Consider the following 18,144-nt stretch of genomic DNA (forward strand, 5'->3'; position numbering starts at 1 on the left):
GGCCTAGAAGTTTGAAGCCACCGCCGGATGAAGAGCTGTTACTGAAGAAGATGGAGGAGGCGCTGGAGAGTTCTCTGGCTTTCTTAAGGCTATTCCTACATGGTAGTGAGAAAAAAATTAAGTTTTAATGATAGAATCCCTTTAAGCCAAAGTCAATACCGGATGTAACAGAAGGGAGATATAGAGTAGCTTTCTTTATATATCCTCTTCCTTTTCAATCCAATGACTTTGGTTAAAAAAAACAGCAGGAAAATCCACAACGTGGGGCCTCAGCCTTAGGGAGCAAACATTATCAGGAGCCAAATTGCTGATCTGCTGGGGTCTCGGGTGCTGGACCCAAACAAATCTAATAGTGATTACCTATCCTTAGGTTACGCCATATTAGAAACAGGAAAACTCCTTTAAGAAAGGGGTGTTTTATTTTACTTACTGGAGCTGGGGTTTTTTATCCTGGAGCTAGGGGTTCGAGGCTGGTTCCAACCCCAGGTCTCACAATCAAAACCACCATCCATGGGGGGGCCACACAGTGGCTCAGTGGTTAGCACTGCAGCCTTGCAGCACTGAAGTCCTGGTGTTCAAATCCCGCCAAGGGCAAAAACCCTCTGCAAGGAGTTTGTATGTTCTCCCCTTGTTTGCATGGATTTCCATCCCATATTCCAAAGACATACTGATAGGGAAAAAATGTACATTGTGAGCTCTATGTGGGGCTGACAATCTACATTTAAAAAAAAAAACAAAAGCAACAAAACACACCATCCAGCCCCAGATTACTCCACTTCCTCCAGATCACTCCACTTCCTTGCCTGTTTTCACCACTAGTCACCTGCGCAAGTACCAGGTAAGTGCCTGAAAAAATTGGAGAGGAGGGAGGAGGTGGGGTGATGTCGGGGTCAGGTGACGCTTCCAATCATGTAACTCGGTATGTAAAATAAAACATTCTGGACAACCCCTTTAAGAGCAGGTCTAAGTAATAAGAATAGAGCATAAGCTTTTCTGCACAATAGCAATAACCCATTGGGTTTGCTTTTCTGCTCATTTCAGTGCAATCTGCAATGTAAAATGACTTATCATAGTTATAGTGACAACAATAAGAGCCGTGCAATTACTTTAGTCAATAGCTAGTTACAAAAAGTTCTTAACAGAACCCTGGAGTGTTTTTTCCCCCGAAATTTAGCTACATTGTGTCTGAATTCTGAATGTTCTGACTCAACGCTGACGTGGTGTTTCCAATTATGTTCGTGATGATCCAGATTCACAATGGGTTCATTACAAAGGGTTCTGTACTTTTTGCTAAATTGCTCAATAGGAACAGAAAAAAAAATGTAATTACTTTTAGCACGAAATCTGGTGAACAGCTGCAGCGCCCGCAACAGAACGGTGGTGGGAAAATTGTTACTACAGACATGTCCATAAGAAGGAGAAAAGTTTTAGCAAATTGCTCCAGCCACAAATTCTCAGCTGTACCTGCCCCCTACTGGGCACGAACATGACTAAATCTTTCAAGGTGTCCCTATGGGTTTCTATCATTAGAATCGCTTTTTGTACAGAGACCACATTGGAGTAACCTTTAGGAAGACTATTCTTCTCCTACCTTTCTTTTTCTGATAAAAAAAAAAAGAAAGCGAATTCTCAGGAATGGGGGCGCAGATCACAAAAGGAAGGGTAGGAGAAGAATTACCTTTCTAAAGGCTTCTCCAATGTGGTCTTTGTACAAAAAGGGATTCTAATGATAGAATCCCTTTAACCCCTTCCCCCCTTTTCGATTTTCATTTTCGACTGCCTTTCCCCTTCCAAAGCCCATAACTTTTTTTATTTTTCCGCTCTCAGAACCATGTGAGTTCTTAAAGAGATCCTATTATTGGATATCCTTTTTTTCTGACTAACACATAGGAATAGCTATTCTTCTCCTACCTTTAGATGTCGCCGCCGTTCAGTAGAAATCCGGGTTTTCTTTGGTATGCAAATGAGTTCTCTCACAGCACTGGGGGCGGCCATTTTCTTGTGGCCCGGGTATGCGCAGTCAGCTCTTCCAGAGGCCTAGAAGATTGAAACCCAGGACGGAAGAAGACTCGGGGAGAGGGCGTTCTAGAAGATGAGGTGGAAACCTGGACTGCTATGGACTGGCACTGTGTCATCTTTTCTGACGAATCCAGGATCTGTTTGGGATCCAAGTATAGAAGCCTCACGGTGAGCGCTTCATTCCTGCCTTTACTGTGGAGCGACAAACTGCCATAACTGCTGGTGAGATGATCTGGGGGGACATCATCATCTACGACAGTCTGTCACCCCTAGTACTGAAACAACAAGGGACACTAACAGCTCAGCGGTATGTACAGGACATCTTGCAGGAGGGTTTACAACTGGCATTTTTGAGGCCAATGTTCCCCCAAATGTTTCCCAGGAATGTCTCTGTCAGATTGCAACAATACCTTGCAACACTATCCCCAATCAAACATTTTTGGGACCAGCTGGGATGCCAGCTTCTGCAACCTACTGTGGGAAGCGTGCCGCAGTATACCATATGGAACCTGTAACCACGTCATACCATGTAGAACCTGTAACCACGTCATACCATATGGAACCTGTAACCACGTCATACCATATGGAACCTGTAACCATGACATACCATATGGAACCTGTAACCATGTCATACCATATGGAACCTGTAACCATGTCATACCATATGGAACCTGTAACCATGACATACCATATGGAACCTGTAACCACGTCATACCATATGGAATCTGTAACCATGTCATACCATGTAGAACCTGTAACCACGTCATACCATATGGAACCTGTAACCATGTCATACCATATGGAACCTGTAACCATGTCATACCATATGGAACCTGTAACCATGTCATACCATGTAGAACCTGTAACCATGTCATACCATATGGAACCTGTAACCACGTCATACCATGTAGAACCTGTAACCACGTCATACCATATGGAATCTGTAACCACGTCATACCATACAGAACCTGTAACCATGTCATACCATGTAGAACCTGTAACCATGTCATACCATATGGAACCTGTAACCATGTCATACCATATGGAACCTGTAACCATGTCATACCATGTAGAACCTGTAACCATGTCATACCATATGGAACCTGTAACCACGTCATACCATGTAGAACCTGTAACCACGTCATACCATATGGAATCTGTAACCACGTCATACCATGTAGAACCTGTAACCATGTCATACCATGTAGAACCTGTAACCATGTCATACCATGTAGAACCTGTAACCATGTCATACCATATGGAACCTGTAACCACGTCATACCATGTAGAACCTGTAACCATGTCATACCATGTAGAACCTGTAACCATGTCATACCATGTAGAACCTGTAACCATGTCATACCATGTAGAACCTGTAACCATGTCATACCATATGGAACCTGTAACCACGTCATACCATATGGAACCTGTAACCATGTCATACCATGTAGAACCTGTAACCATGTCATACCATGTAGAACCTGTAACCACGTCTCTTCTTTTATCCAGGAGAGAGGCGGCCAAACAGGGTACTAGAGCCTCAATAAACTTCTCCTTTCAGTCTACTATTATATATATTTACATGCGCAGTATACATATTTTATACTACTGAGGATACTGGCATATCCCTTTAATACGAAAAGTTTTGGAGCAAAATATTTAAAAAGTAGAAACAGATGTGATGTCAGGAGATCTGCTGTATTATGTTTTGAGCTATAGCTGTTCTAAGAAATGGACAAAACCCTTTAGAAACTTGCAATCCCAACACAGAAGGATTTACTCTGTGTAATTACTGTACATGCAAAGGTATATATGTAATTACACTGACTACAGTATGTGCTGATTACCAACAAAACCCTCTTCACCGCAGCTGAATGCCTGCTTTAGTTACATTAGATCATAAAGATAAGATAAGCTTTTATTTTCTGCAGAACCCAGCAATAAATGGAAACCCACCTGCTGTACTGACACTAGATGGAAGAGTCTCAACTGGAAGATCTCCCTGCAACATCCAGCTTGGAAGAACACGTTTCCTCTGTACAGATTTTGGCAGCTCCACATCATCTTTAGAGCTGACAGCAGAGGTCTGTAATAAAGAAATGTAAGAGGTATTAAAACTATTTGACAGCAGAGCAGAGAAAGAACTATTTAGATATAAAGTGTACCTAACCTTTGGATGACTTAACGTGAAATGCTGCCGTGTGTACAGGAGAAATAACACGATTTCTGCCCATTTATGACAAGTATTTGGCATTTCAGCAGTTATTGCCTTAGGCGCCAGTTTTAATTCTCAATCTACTATGTCATCTCCTATAGACAGGATGGTGAAAGCTGGAGGTTCTGCTGCCTAGCTCCATTTCGCTAAAACACAGCCACGGCATACAAGACAATACAGAAAAACACTGAACAATACTTATGTAAATAAAACCATTGGGAAAAGATAGAAAACTTACTATCAGCAGCAGCATACAAGACACTGTAGAAGCATTGAACAATACTGATGTAAATAAAAGCCTTGGGACAAGAGAGAAAACTTACTATCAGCAGCAGCATACAGGACATTGTAGAGAAGCATGGAATAGTATCGATGTAAATAAACTCCTTGAGGCAAGATAGAAAACTTACTATATCAGCAGCAGGTTAATTTGTGTTTGTGCTTTTTTTTCATTTAGTTACTCTTTCTTCTACCTCTCTATTCAAAGACATATTGCAGTATTTATCTAGTAGTACATCTTGTAGTATTTATGTTGATATGGGTATTTTGTCATTCCATTTAAGTTTATATAAAAAAAAAAACAACATCTTAAGGCTGAGGCCCCGGGTTGCGGAAACACAGCTTTTTTGTTGCGGTTTTTTGACCCAAAGCCAGGAGTGGATTGAGCAAAGGGCTGAAATATAAGGGCTGTCTGTATATTTCCAATTCCTTTTGAAGCCACTCCTGGCTTAGGCTGAAAAAACTGCAACAAAATCTTAACAAAAAAAAGCTGCGTTTCTGCAACGTTTGGCCTTAGCCTAAAGGATTTTTCCAATCTCCTTGTTTCAACTTTTCCTGCAGTTTCTTCTTCTCACTTCTTGTATTTCTCCTCCCTCCCAGCTTGCTGAACGTATAACAATACTTATGCAGATCAGATAATATGCAGATGCTTGTAGAGAAAGGCTCAGTGTTATCTGTGTGTTTACATAGAGAGATAACAGTCAGGGCTTTATCATCAAACTCCCATTAGCTGAACGGACTGTCCTGCCGACGCTGAGTAAGTGACGTTACTTGTCCTATGTTACATGTCCGTGGCTATAGCAACGCTTTGTAAACAATGGGAGGAATAAGTTCACATAGCAGGCAAACAAAGCAGCATTCCTAAAGCAATATATTTAGGAAAAATCTTCAATTTTCATAAGCTACCAGTATAGATAGGATCCTTAAGATGGGACAACCCCTTCAAGATTGAGGCCACACGTTACAAAAAAGTAGCTTTTTCATTGCAGTTTTTTTTTAAGCCAAAGCCAGGGGTGGTTTGAGAAGAAGGTAGACGTATAAGAACTTCCTATATATTCCCCATTGTTTTTGTAGTCGTTCTTGGCTTTGGCTCAAAAAACAGCCACAAACTCTGCGTTTCCACAACTTTGGGACTTAGCCTAAATCAACAGCATCTTTTAAGTAGCGGTATTATTTTAGAGGGATGATTAGTAGAGAACAGCTTATGGCCTGTACCCCTGATGCTAGGTTCACACCTGCGTTCATCTGTCCGTTCTGGCATGCAGAAGACGGAAAGCTCAGAAGTCGGAAAGCTCAGACCGGGTCCGGCCGTGAGCGGCGGTGAGCGTTTTATGCTCTCCGCCGCAAAACCGGATTTTTTTATCCGGACACAGAGTACTGCATGTCCGACTCTATGTCCAGATTATAAAACCCGGTTTCGCGGCGGAGAGCATAAAACGCTCACCGCCGCTCACGGCCGGACATCTCTCTCACCCATTCAAATGAATGGGTGAGAGAGACTCCTGTAGGTTTCCGTCTCCTGCCTCTGTTTTAGGCAGGAAAAGGAAACCTCAAGTACGGAGTTCACAACGCTGATGTGAACGAGCCCTGAGTCATCATGCCTTTACCTCTATCTGGGTCTGTTTTTTCCACAGGGGATTTATAATTTTCAGTATTTTAGGATAGTTCTTTCTCTGCTACTTAATTGCTATCCTACACACGGCTTTCCTCCACTTGTGCTGAAATCATTTGATGGATAAGTACCCTGAAAACACAATTACACAACCAGCTCTGAAAAACAAATCACATGCAATAATCCTGAGCTGACTATTCCCATCCACTCAAGGGTTTTGTATGTATGCTGTACACGGGAATTAGTAGACAGAAGAGTAATTGACAGCGCACATTTTGTTTTCCAAGCTGAAAGTGCCGATAAAAGAGTCCAAAACCTCGTGACCACTTCACCGTCAATTCAATATATTCAGCCACCTTCTTAAGTTTTCTTTGTTTACCTTCATTCTGTACTTTTCATTTTTATAGCGGCTCCTGCAGCTCAACTCCAGCTCTCGACAAATTATTTTTACTGTAAGTTACAAATCTTTTTCCTACAAGGACTTGTATAATGGTCGTACCGATTCTACACAGTCCAGTCACATTTATGTGACCACCTGTCAAAATCCAGAATAACCACCTATTAGTGCTATTACTAGGTTAATAAGTGCAGCCAAATACCTTTAGACGTGTTTTGAGTGATTTCTGGGTTTCCCTGGGAGCTCCTGGCATCCTCTGCATTTGTTTACATGGCATAGCTTCCTGCTGTCTTAGCTAATGCAATGCATCATGGTAGTTGTAAGCTGACTCACACTACCCCCTAGCTATGCTGCCCACTACTAGCCCTTCCCAATTAACTGACTTAGCCCACCTCCCAACCCCATTATACTTACCTGTCTTCCCTTCCCCTGGACTTGTTTGACTCTGCCAGCACATGTGCAGGCTAGAAGTGCCTCCGATTTCTGTGCAGTAGAGATAGAGTGCCTGAATACAGCATAAGGCCGGGACTATTGTGCAGGCATCAGCCGGGGTTAAGGCTGTAATTACATTGCACGGCTTCAATAAAACCAAAGATGTGGGATCTAACCAGTGAAGAGGTCCTAGCACTCATGCCAGTACAGTAGCCCCTTCAAACAGATGAGCAAGCAGGATATACTGAATACTGGACCCCCACCTATCCCAAGGAAAAGTCATCAGTATAAATGTGTTGAAAACCCATTCAAAAGTAACTGCTGTCAATGTTGTAAGTGCCAGATACCATAGCACACCTTCAGAGGCATTGGGATTTTCATTTCTCGATGTGTCCGAGCTGTTTTGCTGGCATAAGGAAAACCTAAAGTTTTTATAAAAACATCTTACACGATAATGATATAAATCAACCTACAGTATATTTACGGCAGGGGTGCCCAATACATCAATCCCAATCTACTGGTAGATCGCAAAGGACATATGGGTTGATCGCGGGATGCAGGGATCCCCGGTGTCTGTTTGTTCACAGTGCAGGCTGAGAGTCATCTCCGGACACTGGCAGGCGGGGCTGCAGCAGCCCCAGCCTTCCAGTGTCCAGAGATAACTCTCAGCCTGCGCTGTGAACAAACAGACACTGGGGATCCCTGGGCGGCCACAGAACGCCGCTGTCTCCTGCTATCACGATCCGCCCACATGCCCAGCCCCGCCCATAAACATACCCAGCCCCGCCCATAGACTTGGCCCCGCCCACAGCCCCACCCCAGCCCGAGTAGATCTTTTGCCTTGGTCAGCTAATAAAGTAGCTCACACGCTGAGAAAGTGTGAGCACACCTGATTTACGGTAATCTACTTTTCAAAACTACCGTAAAATGTACCCTGTGTTCTACTACAACCCCTGGCAAAAATGATGTCCCTGAAGATGTTCCTTCAGTTGTTTAATTTTGTAGAAAAAAAGCAGATCACAGCCATGAAAAAAAAACTAAAGGCATTTCAAATGGCAACTTTCTGGCTTTAAGAAACACTAAAAAATCAACAAAAATAATTGTGGTAGCCAGTAACAGGTAGATTAGAACAAGCAAAAGGAATAAATTATGGAATCACTCAATTCGGAGGAAAAAATTATGGAATCATGAAAATAAACAAACAAAATAACACTTCAACGCATCACTAGTACTTTGTTGCACCGCCTCTGGCTTTTATAACTTCCTGCAGTCTCTGAGGCGAGAAGGGGCAAACTGTAAGGAATCACATATGACTGCAGGATCAGAGAAAGGTTGTCTGTAGTCTGTAACCATAACGACATATTGGCCTGCACAAGAGCTCTATGTACATAACAGTAGACTTTAAAATAAGATTACAGATATAGCTTTATGTTTTTATTGGGAATATTCTTTAACTTCCAATATTATCAAGATTATACATTTGTAACTCACGAGTGCGACGAGAAAGAAGGCAAAGACAAGAAAGCAAAGATGAGAGAGAAAAATTTCTAAGAAGAAAACTTTTAGAACTGAGACTTCCTTGGCGACAGAATGATACGAAATTTGATGTCTACTCAGATAAAGGGTTTAATCAGACCCAGAGAGGGCCGTCTGCTTCATGGTGTGTAGAGATAACCCTACAGAAGAGAAGACATGAAAGGCTTTTAATAGGCATAGAGGAAAAGGGTGAAATTCTCATTTACAGGATTACAGCGTCTCTCTACCATTTGGATGGAACCAATGTGTCGCCATCAGTACAGCGTAGCAACCCTAGCAAAAAAAACTGCCAAGAAATCAGCTGCAATTTCTCTCCCTCGGATGCCTGGACAGAGGAGAACTGTCAGAAACAAGCAAAGACAAGCAGAAATCGATGGAGATGAAGGAGCTCCTGCTGAGGGTCAGTAAGGGATAAGCGGCGGAGGAAGGTACAGGCTAAGATGTAATCATAATAATTGTGAAATGTAATCCCAAATGCTGTAGGTGACAGGTACTAAGTCATTTGCAATATGACACGAGGGAGCCAAAGCCCCTGATATGTAGCACATAAAAGTGTCAGCCTCAGCATTTGCTATTTAACAACTAGTAATGTGACATCCATTCTCCGCAGCGGCACTGGACGGCAGCTCAGGGATTAGACGGTCACTATCTACCATCAGGTTGGGTTTACGGCAAGTGGATTAAACTTTTTTGCGCTGTGCATATTTTACTGAGGAGTTATAGAATATAACAGTCACCGTAGAACGAAGAAAAGATGGTGTAACCCTTAAGTGACCACTCCGATTTAAAGGGAACCTGTCACTATGAAAACGGTGTGTAGCCTGCAGGCAGCTTATACAGGGCAGGAGTGGTTGAGCAGATTGATATATAGTGTTATGGGAAAAGATTCAGTATAACCTGTCATTTATCCATTAGAGCAAAAAGGGATAACTGTCAGTCACTGTTAGGACCACCCACTGGACTTTAGGTTTAGAGGTAATGGAGTCCAGTGGGCGGTGCTAACAGTGACTGACAGCTATCTCTGTGTGTAATAAACATAGAAATGGATAAATGACAAGTTGTACTGAATCTGTTCCCTCAAAACTATATATCAATCTGTTCATCTCCTCCTGCTCTATGACATGCTGTCTGCAGATTACACCATTTTCATGGTGACAGATACTCTTTAAAATCCTTAGGAGAGCCCATCGATATTAGATCATGTGGAGTCCAACTCTCAGCAACCATGACAATCCGTTATCCAATGGGGCCACAGAGCTAAGGCAAACATAATGCGGCTGATTTATCAAGACTGGCATTTTCCATGCGTGTCTTTACAATCCTTGCACTGTTGAAGTTTGCTTTTTCGATTGAAATCTTGCGCATACTGAGCATGCTCAGTAGCTCAGTCACTCTGTACACCTGGCAGTACAGTCGCGAGGGAGCGCTACTGCGCATTTGCAAGATTTCAATCCAAACCGCTGGGAATACAGACACTGGAGGTGGTGAATCGTAAAGAGGAGGAGGACTTATAGAACACAAGCAAGAGAGGTGGGCGTGAAGAAGTTATAACGCCTTGGGTGCACGGATGGACTAATGAGCATATCCGTTGTAATGGTAATTCATAAATACGGGGAGTCTTTTCTAAAACGATTAGCAGCACCTGAATAGCCTTTTTAAAGGCTATTCAGGCATATGTTTATCTCAAATTACGAAAATCTAATGATAGAGCCCCTTTAGCAGAATTATGCTATATGAGCCCCACATATGCGTGAATAGCCTTTAAAAAGGCCATTCAGGCACCGCTAATCTTGTTTTAAACCCCCCAACCCCCCCTCTTAAATTAATACCCTAAAAACGAGTATGCAAATTATACTTACCGTGCACGGTGGGCGGTCATGCACTGTCCGACGTCATCTTGCTGTCGCGTCTTCCTCTTCTGTCTTCTTCCAGCGGCGCCCTCCTGGCTCTTCCATGCCTTGATCTTCTGTTCTTCTGGAATGAAGAGGCTTGAGCGCGTACTGCGCATGCGCAGTACGCTCGCGTAGTTCTAAGGGGTACTTAGAACTACAACGAAAATGGCACCGGAGCGTGTGCAGTAGCGCTCCGGAAGGAGCGATACTGTGCACACGTGAGATTTGAACCAAACTCGCCGTAAGAACAAGGCGGGGAAGAGCCAGGACAGGAGGATGTCGCTGGAAGAAGAAAGAAGCGGAAGGCGTGACAGCAGATGACGTCCACCAGTGCACGACTGTCCACCGTGCACGGTAAGCATAATTTGCACATTCGTTTTTAGGGTATTATTTTAAAAGGGGGGGGGTGTGTTAAAATAAGATTTGCGGTTCATGGAATTCAGGCATATGTGGGGCTCATACAGCGTCATTTTGTTGATAGAGCCCCTTTAAAGAACTAGATAATCTTCAAAACACCCTGACTTCTGACTATTATAGGAGGGCTGAACGTGAAGTCAGAAAATCGTCCCCAAGTTTTGCTTTAGGATAGTTGAGGGGATCGACGGCTGCGTTGACTAATGTGCCTTTCTCAAGAGTGGAGAAAAGCGAATTATAACATTTTTACTACTGGGTTAAGTTGGCAGCGAAATCTAGGTAATATTTTTCCCATGGCAATATTCTAGTAAGGGATATTACTGTATGTAGCGTCCGGTAAATTGCCTGAGTATTCAATTTATTCACTGCTAAATCTAAGTAAAACATACAGTGGCGGCCAAAAAAACCGCATCATTTCTTGTCTTTTCCATTTCTATCCTCTTCTCTCCTGGATGATGAGTACTTTGTACACGTCACGTGACATTTTTCAGTCGATTTTGTAGCAGGAATATACATGTCTGCAGGGACTCAATTTATATGCATCACACACATTTGACAAAATCCACTGGTGGTGTAATTTTTTTTGGCCGTCAGTGTATACCAGGCGATCCACAGCTCCTAAAGAAACTAGAGTTTACTTACAGGGAAGAGCATATCGTAACGCATTGGGTTTTCTTTTCTTTTTACCACCAGAGTCAAGGCATCCGTACACACTTACTGACAAGCTAGTCACTTAGCAGAGGTGGAACAGAAAATGGTGCTGGCAGGGAGTAAATCAGCTATATACGTAATATGTGGCCTCACGGGTCAGGTAACCGCTACGGGTGATTCAGTGAAATCATGCGCCAATTTGTATATAATGCATAAGGGAACACAGTTCTGGAGTTCACCATAAGGGAGCCCAGCACACAGAATACAATTCCTTACGTCACTTCATCTAGGGCTGCAGATCACATCACATAACATAACATAGGGTAATCGACTCATGGAGTGATCGCAACATTTCTTTCTGAAAATACAGTCATATTTTTGAGAAATGAAATTGTACGTTTAATGCCTAGTGGTGTCAGAATTCACTACTACTGACTACTACTACTACTATCTACTGGGCACAATTCATATGTAGTTGTCACAGGGTCTGATTTAAGAGATAAGATAAGATAATCCTTTAATAGTCCCACAGTGGGGAAATTTCAGTATGTTACAGCAGCATAGTAATACAGATACAGGATACTAAGGCCCCATTCACACGGGGCAAGAGGGGGCGGATTTTGGCACTGAATCCATATCCTATATCCCATATGCCGCTCATGGAAAAAAGAAGCGAGCTGTCCATTCTTCAGGCAGATTCCGTGGCTGACTCAGCTGCAGCGTCCGCCTCGCGGCAGCACGCTCCGTACTGGACCCATTCATTTGGGCCTACGCCAGACCGGAGTGCCGTGACTGTTGGAAGTCGTGGCAGGCGTATTTTGGTCCTATTCTGACACAGCTTCCCATGTCAAAATCAGGACCAAAATATGCCCCCCTTGCCCCTTGTGAACGAGGCCTAAAACAGTAATATATTACAGAAGTAATAGAAGATATACTAGGAGTCCATAGCTGCTAAGTAAAAGAAGAAAGAAGGAAGACTTCAGGGTCATTTAGTTCTCTGTGTGGAGTGATCTTCGCTTGGTCTTATCAAGGCTTGTGCACCAGAAAACTGGCATATAAGCCATGAACAAAACTGCTAATATTTGGAGCCAGTGAGAATTTTTGTACAACAACTGTGACTTTAAGTTTTGCGCCCACCACACCACCAGGAAAGGAGACATCAGAACTTACACCAGCCTCCTGGCATATAGGATGTGAGAAATCTACCCCAGCAAGGAGCTGTTATAGTGCACAGATCCTGGAAGATGAATCTAATTCAGGACAAGGCGTGCACCACATCATAAATTATGACTCCAACATGGCAAGGAAAATCGAGACTAGTGTGGAAAACGATTTTGATAACTCAGACCCACATCTTCATATCTGTTTGTTTAAAGAGGACTTTTTACCAACTCCACCAAGTCAAGTTCTTGGCATCTGTGAATAGACCCTGCTCCACGAATTCCAACACAATTTTCTCTCTAGCACCCACCATTCCCAAGTAATAAATGCAGGTACTTTTGGTGCAAATGTGCTATGTAAGCTCTGTAATGTCAGTTGGGAGGTGTCAGGCAGGGGGTGAGATTCAGAGCTCCAATCAGAGGCAGCCAGTGTCAGGGCTCAGAATCACATCCTTTGTCTGCTCCTGCCTGACACCGCCCACTTGACAGTACAGAAACTAAACAGCACATTAGGCATCAAAACTAACAGCATTGATCGCTAGGGAAAGGTGGGAGCTAGAGAAAAAATTCCAACTGTGCCGGAATCAGTGGAGCAGCGACTATTAAACTCTTGTTGTCAGCCACATCTACTGACCAGCAAGTCAGACTTTTTAGAAAGAGGTTGTCTTCATAGAAAAATAAACCTGTAACTGTCAAAGATATACAGTATGTAAGAAACGTAAGACCAGGCCCCTACAGTCAACTTTCCCACTGTATACCAATGATATATGCCTTCTGAATGGGCCACCTGGGGGAGGAAGATGAGGAATTACGTATCTATTCACACTCTGCGCCTAGTCTGGAAATTTGTTGGCTCAAAAATTTATGGTTCTGGATCATGAAGAATTTAGTTCTGATGAATATGTAAATTATTATGCGGAACAACATACTACGTAGATAGACAAGTGGCGCGTATTGCTTCTTAGGAGCTGTTGTATGTTACAGTTCCACAATGTATCAGGCGTCTTACTTTCACAAGATAATACTGGTGTATCTTGTAGATTTCTTAATCCAGGGATTACCGTATTTTCCGGACTATAAGGCGCACATAAAATCCTACGATTTCCTCAGAAATCGTAAGTGCGCCTTATAGTCCGGTGCGCCTTATATATGGAAGCGGCGGCACACGAGGAGTTAAGCGGTGGCCGCCGGCAAAGTCTGTCTGCCGCTTCTATACATTGCAATGGGAGCGCGCTATTCAAATAGTATTCGCTCATCTCTAACTTCAATTGTAACTTCTTACAATTGAAGTTAGAGATGCGCGAATACTATTTGAATAGTGCGCTCCCACTGCAATGTATGGAAGCGACAGCCGCCGGCAAAGTCTGCCTGCCGCTTCAAACGATTCTACCATTAAAATAAGTTCTTTCCTCAGACCACGTCGGAATAGCCTTAAAGGCTATTCGTCTCCTACCTGTCGCCATAGCCAGCGCCGCCTTCTTCCTGAGCTGCGTCCTCCCCTTCTGTGTTGTCTTCTATGGGCCTCATGGATGACGCATGCGCAGTCGGCTCTGGCTGCGAGAGCCTGTTTTTAAAGCCGACTGCGCATGTGTCATCCATGAGGCCCAAAGAAGACAACACAGAAGGGGCGGACGCAGCTCAGGAAGAAGGCGGCGCTGGCTAAAGGTAGGAGACGAATAGCCTTTAAGGCTATTCCGACGTGGTCAAGAGGACAGAACTTTTTAATGGTAGAATCCCTTTAACTCCGCGTGCCGCCGCTTTCCATCACATATAAGGCGCACCGGACAGCGCTGCGCCTTATAGTTCGGTGCGCCTTATAGTCCGGTGCGCCTTATATATGGACCTAGGCAGGACTATAAGGCGCTCATGAGCAATGCGCCTTATAGTCCGGTGCGCCTTATAGTCCGCAAAATACGGTACTCTGTTTGCGAAAACAATGAACAATGTTCCAGGCAGAAAAGGGGTTAAACTGGACTGTCCTATTTCCACAGAAGCACGCAGACCTACTGTATGTCCTGTGGACCAAACCTGCTAAGAGAACACCTAAAGGTCTCCAACTCTCCTCCCAGCAAGAGATGTGGGGAAAGAAGAAAGATTGGGCATGCTGAACTTGAATATACCCAATCCTTAGATCTTCCATAAGATAAATGGATACCACAAGCATCTGACAGCAAATTCTTCTTCTCTCCCTATTGAGAAAATATGGGAAGAATATGCAAATCTGTCTCCCAAGATGTAAACAGGGAGACAGTGCCTCTGTTATGCTGCCATCTATAGCAAGCACCCTGAACAACATGCCCGACTTCCCAGGAGTCTACACTGCATGATGCGAGGTTATAACCAAATTAATCTCTCAGCTACGGACGGCACCGTTTCTGTCTCTTTGGACTTCATCAGCGCAGCCTAGAGAGAATTGATTTGGTTTAAGAGAGAGGCTGAGAGACCAGATTGTGGGGATAACGTCTATCCTTAGGGAGAGACCACCTTCTCAGGTGTGTGGAGAGTTATACAGCCATAGTTGCTCCACTGCAAAGGAACATGGGAAGAATATGCAAATCTGTCTCCCAAGATGTAAACAGGGAGACAGTGCCTCTGTTATGCTGCCCTCTATAGGAACACCCTGAACAACATGCCCGACTTCCCAGAAGTCTTCACTGCAAACCAAATCAATTCTCTCTAGGCTGCACTGATGAAGTCCAAAGAGACAGAAACGGTGCCGTCCGTAGCTGAGAGATTGATTTGGTTATAACCTCGCATCATGCAGTTAAGACTTCTGGGAAGTCGGGCTTGTTGTTCAGGGTGCTTGCTATAGAGGGCAGCATAACAGAGGCACTGTCTCCCTGTTTACATCTTGGGAGACAGATTTGCATATTCTTCCCATGTTCCCTTGCAGTGGAGCAACTATGGCTGTAGAAGTCGCCACACACCTGAGAAGGTGGTCTCTCCCTAAGGATAGACGTTATCCCCATCATATTGAGAAAATAGGCATTCTCAGCTGATCCAAGAGTGCATGTGTTTGGGAGGATCAGAAGGAATGGCTGATGGATGAATGAGTGGACATATATTTAAGGTGGAGGTGATGACAAAAAGCATACCGCGTCACTGTGGAGCTTTCCATTTGTCCTGGTGTTACTTGTTGCAGATGGTAAAGGAGCAGCTTTAGCTTCAGATGGTATTGGAGAGCGGGGAGGGCTGTCAGTCGCTTCAGGTTCTTCATCAAGTCCTTGACTATTCCTGTAAAAAAAAACAAAAAAAAAAAAAAAAAACACAAAGTTACAGTAGTGGAAAAAACTACTAAGAACAACTATATGAACCTGAAAGGGGCATGAGAATTTTCACGGGACTTTTTCCTATGACTGTTTCTGTTTAAAAACCAGAAGGCACCCAAAGGTCTCCATTATAGTCAATGGGGTCTGCTGGGGTCTGCGTAAAACCATTGTTTTAGTGGTCAAGCGACGGAACTGAACAACAGAAATGTAACGCTAGTGTGAGCCTAGCATTAGACCCCCAACATTTCCTTCGTCGTACAAGTCTTAAGAGGACCTATTCATGTCCTCAGGCACATGCGGTTTTATATATACGGTTAGAAAGCCGACAGTATACTGAATTCAGCGCACTTTCGGATGTCTCATTATGTTCCCCGGGGCTGGAGATAGTGACACCGATATCTGTCCAATCTCAGAAGGACTTTCTTGACAATCTAGCTGGGCTGTGAGGAAGGCCCTCTCTGACTGGGGGGCTTTCTTCACAGTTTAGCGTCATTATTAGGTGGTAAGGAACACCCCCGCCCCCTTCTAGAGCTGTAGATATGACGTGAAGCTCAGCATAGTGTATTGCTGACCTCTAATTCTAGGTTTATGCAGTGGATTTGGACTCCAGAAATGACAAAAAAGGAAGGGTTTGACCCGTCAACATATATTATAAAGTTAATAAGCTCAGAATTATTGTCTAAAAAATGCTCACGCTGTTGGACAGATCCAGGACAATCCAGGCTAAACACTTCAGAACATTTCATTTTTCTACTACTTCACAGAACGGCATGTGCAGTAGAGCTGGAAGGATACAGAGCGATGGCGGTGACGGCTGGGAAGCTTGTGTATTGTTACTGGTTCCTAAAGCTCTAGCTAGAAAACTACTGGAGATATCACTAACTAAAACACAGCCCAAAGTCTCAGCTTTAGGAGGAGTTCAAATGGAGATTTTTGGTCCGGAATTTGACGTGGAGGCCGCCTCAGATTCTGGATCAAAAAACGGCTAACCGCGCATGGATGCCGGTACAATCACGGCACTCCGCTCCGGATTAGGCCCAAATGAATGAGACTAGTTGGGAGGGAGGTGTCACGAGGCGGAATCCGCATGAAGAAAGGGCATGGTGATTCTTTTTTCCTTTTTTTTTAAAAATGTAGATTGTGAGCCCAACACAGAGCTCACAATGTACATTTTTTTTCCCTATCAGTATGTCTTTTTGGAATATGGGATGGAAATCCATGCAAACACGGGGAGAACATACAAACTCCTTGCAGATGGTTTTCTGCCCTTGGCGGGATTTGAACACCAGGACTCCAGCACTGCAAGGCTGCAGTGCTAACCACTGAGCCACCGTGTGGCCCCCATCTTCTTTTTTCCTTGAACGGGAACAAACCTCTCGCGAAAAAGGAAATGACCGGCTCCCATTGATTTCAAACCCCATCTGATCTCAGCCTTAGACAGAGGAGTTTGTGCTTCATCTAAAAATTACAATGGGGTGTGTTTAACTAGTGATATCTAAGCCCTGCATGCTGGATTGGGTACGGGCTCTCCCTGGCAAAGATTAGTGAGACCATTGCTAGTGGGAACTTCTATTAAAAGGAAGTTAGATAGGTTAACAATGCATATTTCAAAAATCTTCATACACCCCAGAATTACACTTACGGTACATTCTAAACTGATATTCTTTACCATTCATCTTCATAGCAAAGATTATATCACCAAGAACTAAAAAGCAAGCGATCGAAGGGATCAGACCAGAGTCAGCAGCTCCAGCAGGCTCACTCTCTAGCACACTACTATTTATCATTAGTAGTAGTAGTAGTAGTAGTAGTAGTAGTAGTAGTAGTAGTATTATTAATGTCATCAGGGCTGTGGAGAGCTGGTCTTTATCCTCCTACATCTGCACACAGTGAGTTCATCTTGTCATTTAGTGATATACAGGAAGACATCACCTATGGTACCTTACATTATACAATGAACTATATGTTTAGTTGCGGATTATCTCACCAATAACATTAAGGCTTAGATAAATAGCTCCAGCAAGGTTTAGATGGTGGTAGAGGTGGATGCCATAGCGCACATAGACTTGCATTACTATGAGATTGTTGCTCCTGTGCACTGAAATACTCAATTTGTAACATCTGCATTACTTGCATTACGGCAGGCACTAATACTACACCACTCAAGTCCATGGAAAACACCATTTTGTAATGCACAATTTCTTAAAATCACAGCCAAAGCTCAGCATAAGAAGAGTTAATAAATAAATAAATAAAAACCTTCCACCT

At 43.5% G+C, this 18,144-nt stretch overlaps 1 protein-coding gene across 2 annotated transcripts in view; it reads right to left on the reverse strand.

Moving 5' to 3' along the window:
• APLF (aprataxin and PNKP like factor) overlaps positions 1-18,144 on the reverse strand; it is a 511,700-nt gene that overhangs the window by 57,680 nt on the left and 435,876 nt on the right. For both annotated transcript variants that reach the window (XM_075267384.1, XM_075267383.1), the window contains 2 exons: positions 15,703-15,841; positions 3,976-4,105 (listed from right to left, as the gene is read on the reverse strand). In XM_075267384.1, the coding sequence (XP_075123485.1) occupies positions 3,976-4,105; positions 15,703-15,841 (269 nt within the window). The remainder of the gene's footprint in view (positions 1-3,975; positions 4,106-15,702; positions 15,842-18,144) is intronic.

Source organism: Leptodactylus fuscus, chromosome 3 (genome assembly GCF_031893055.1).
Source record: "Leptodactylus fuscus isolate aLepFus1 chromosome 3, aLepFus1.hap2, whole genome shotgun sequence".
Taxonomy (NCBI): Eukaryota; Metazoa; Chordata; class Amphibia; order Anura; family Leptodactylidae; genus Leptodactylus; species Leptodactylus fuscus.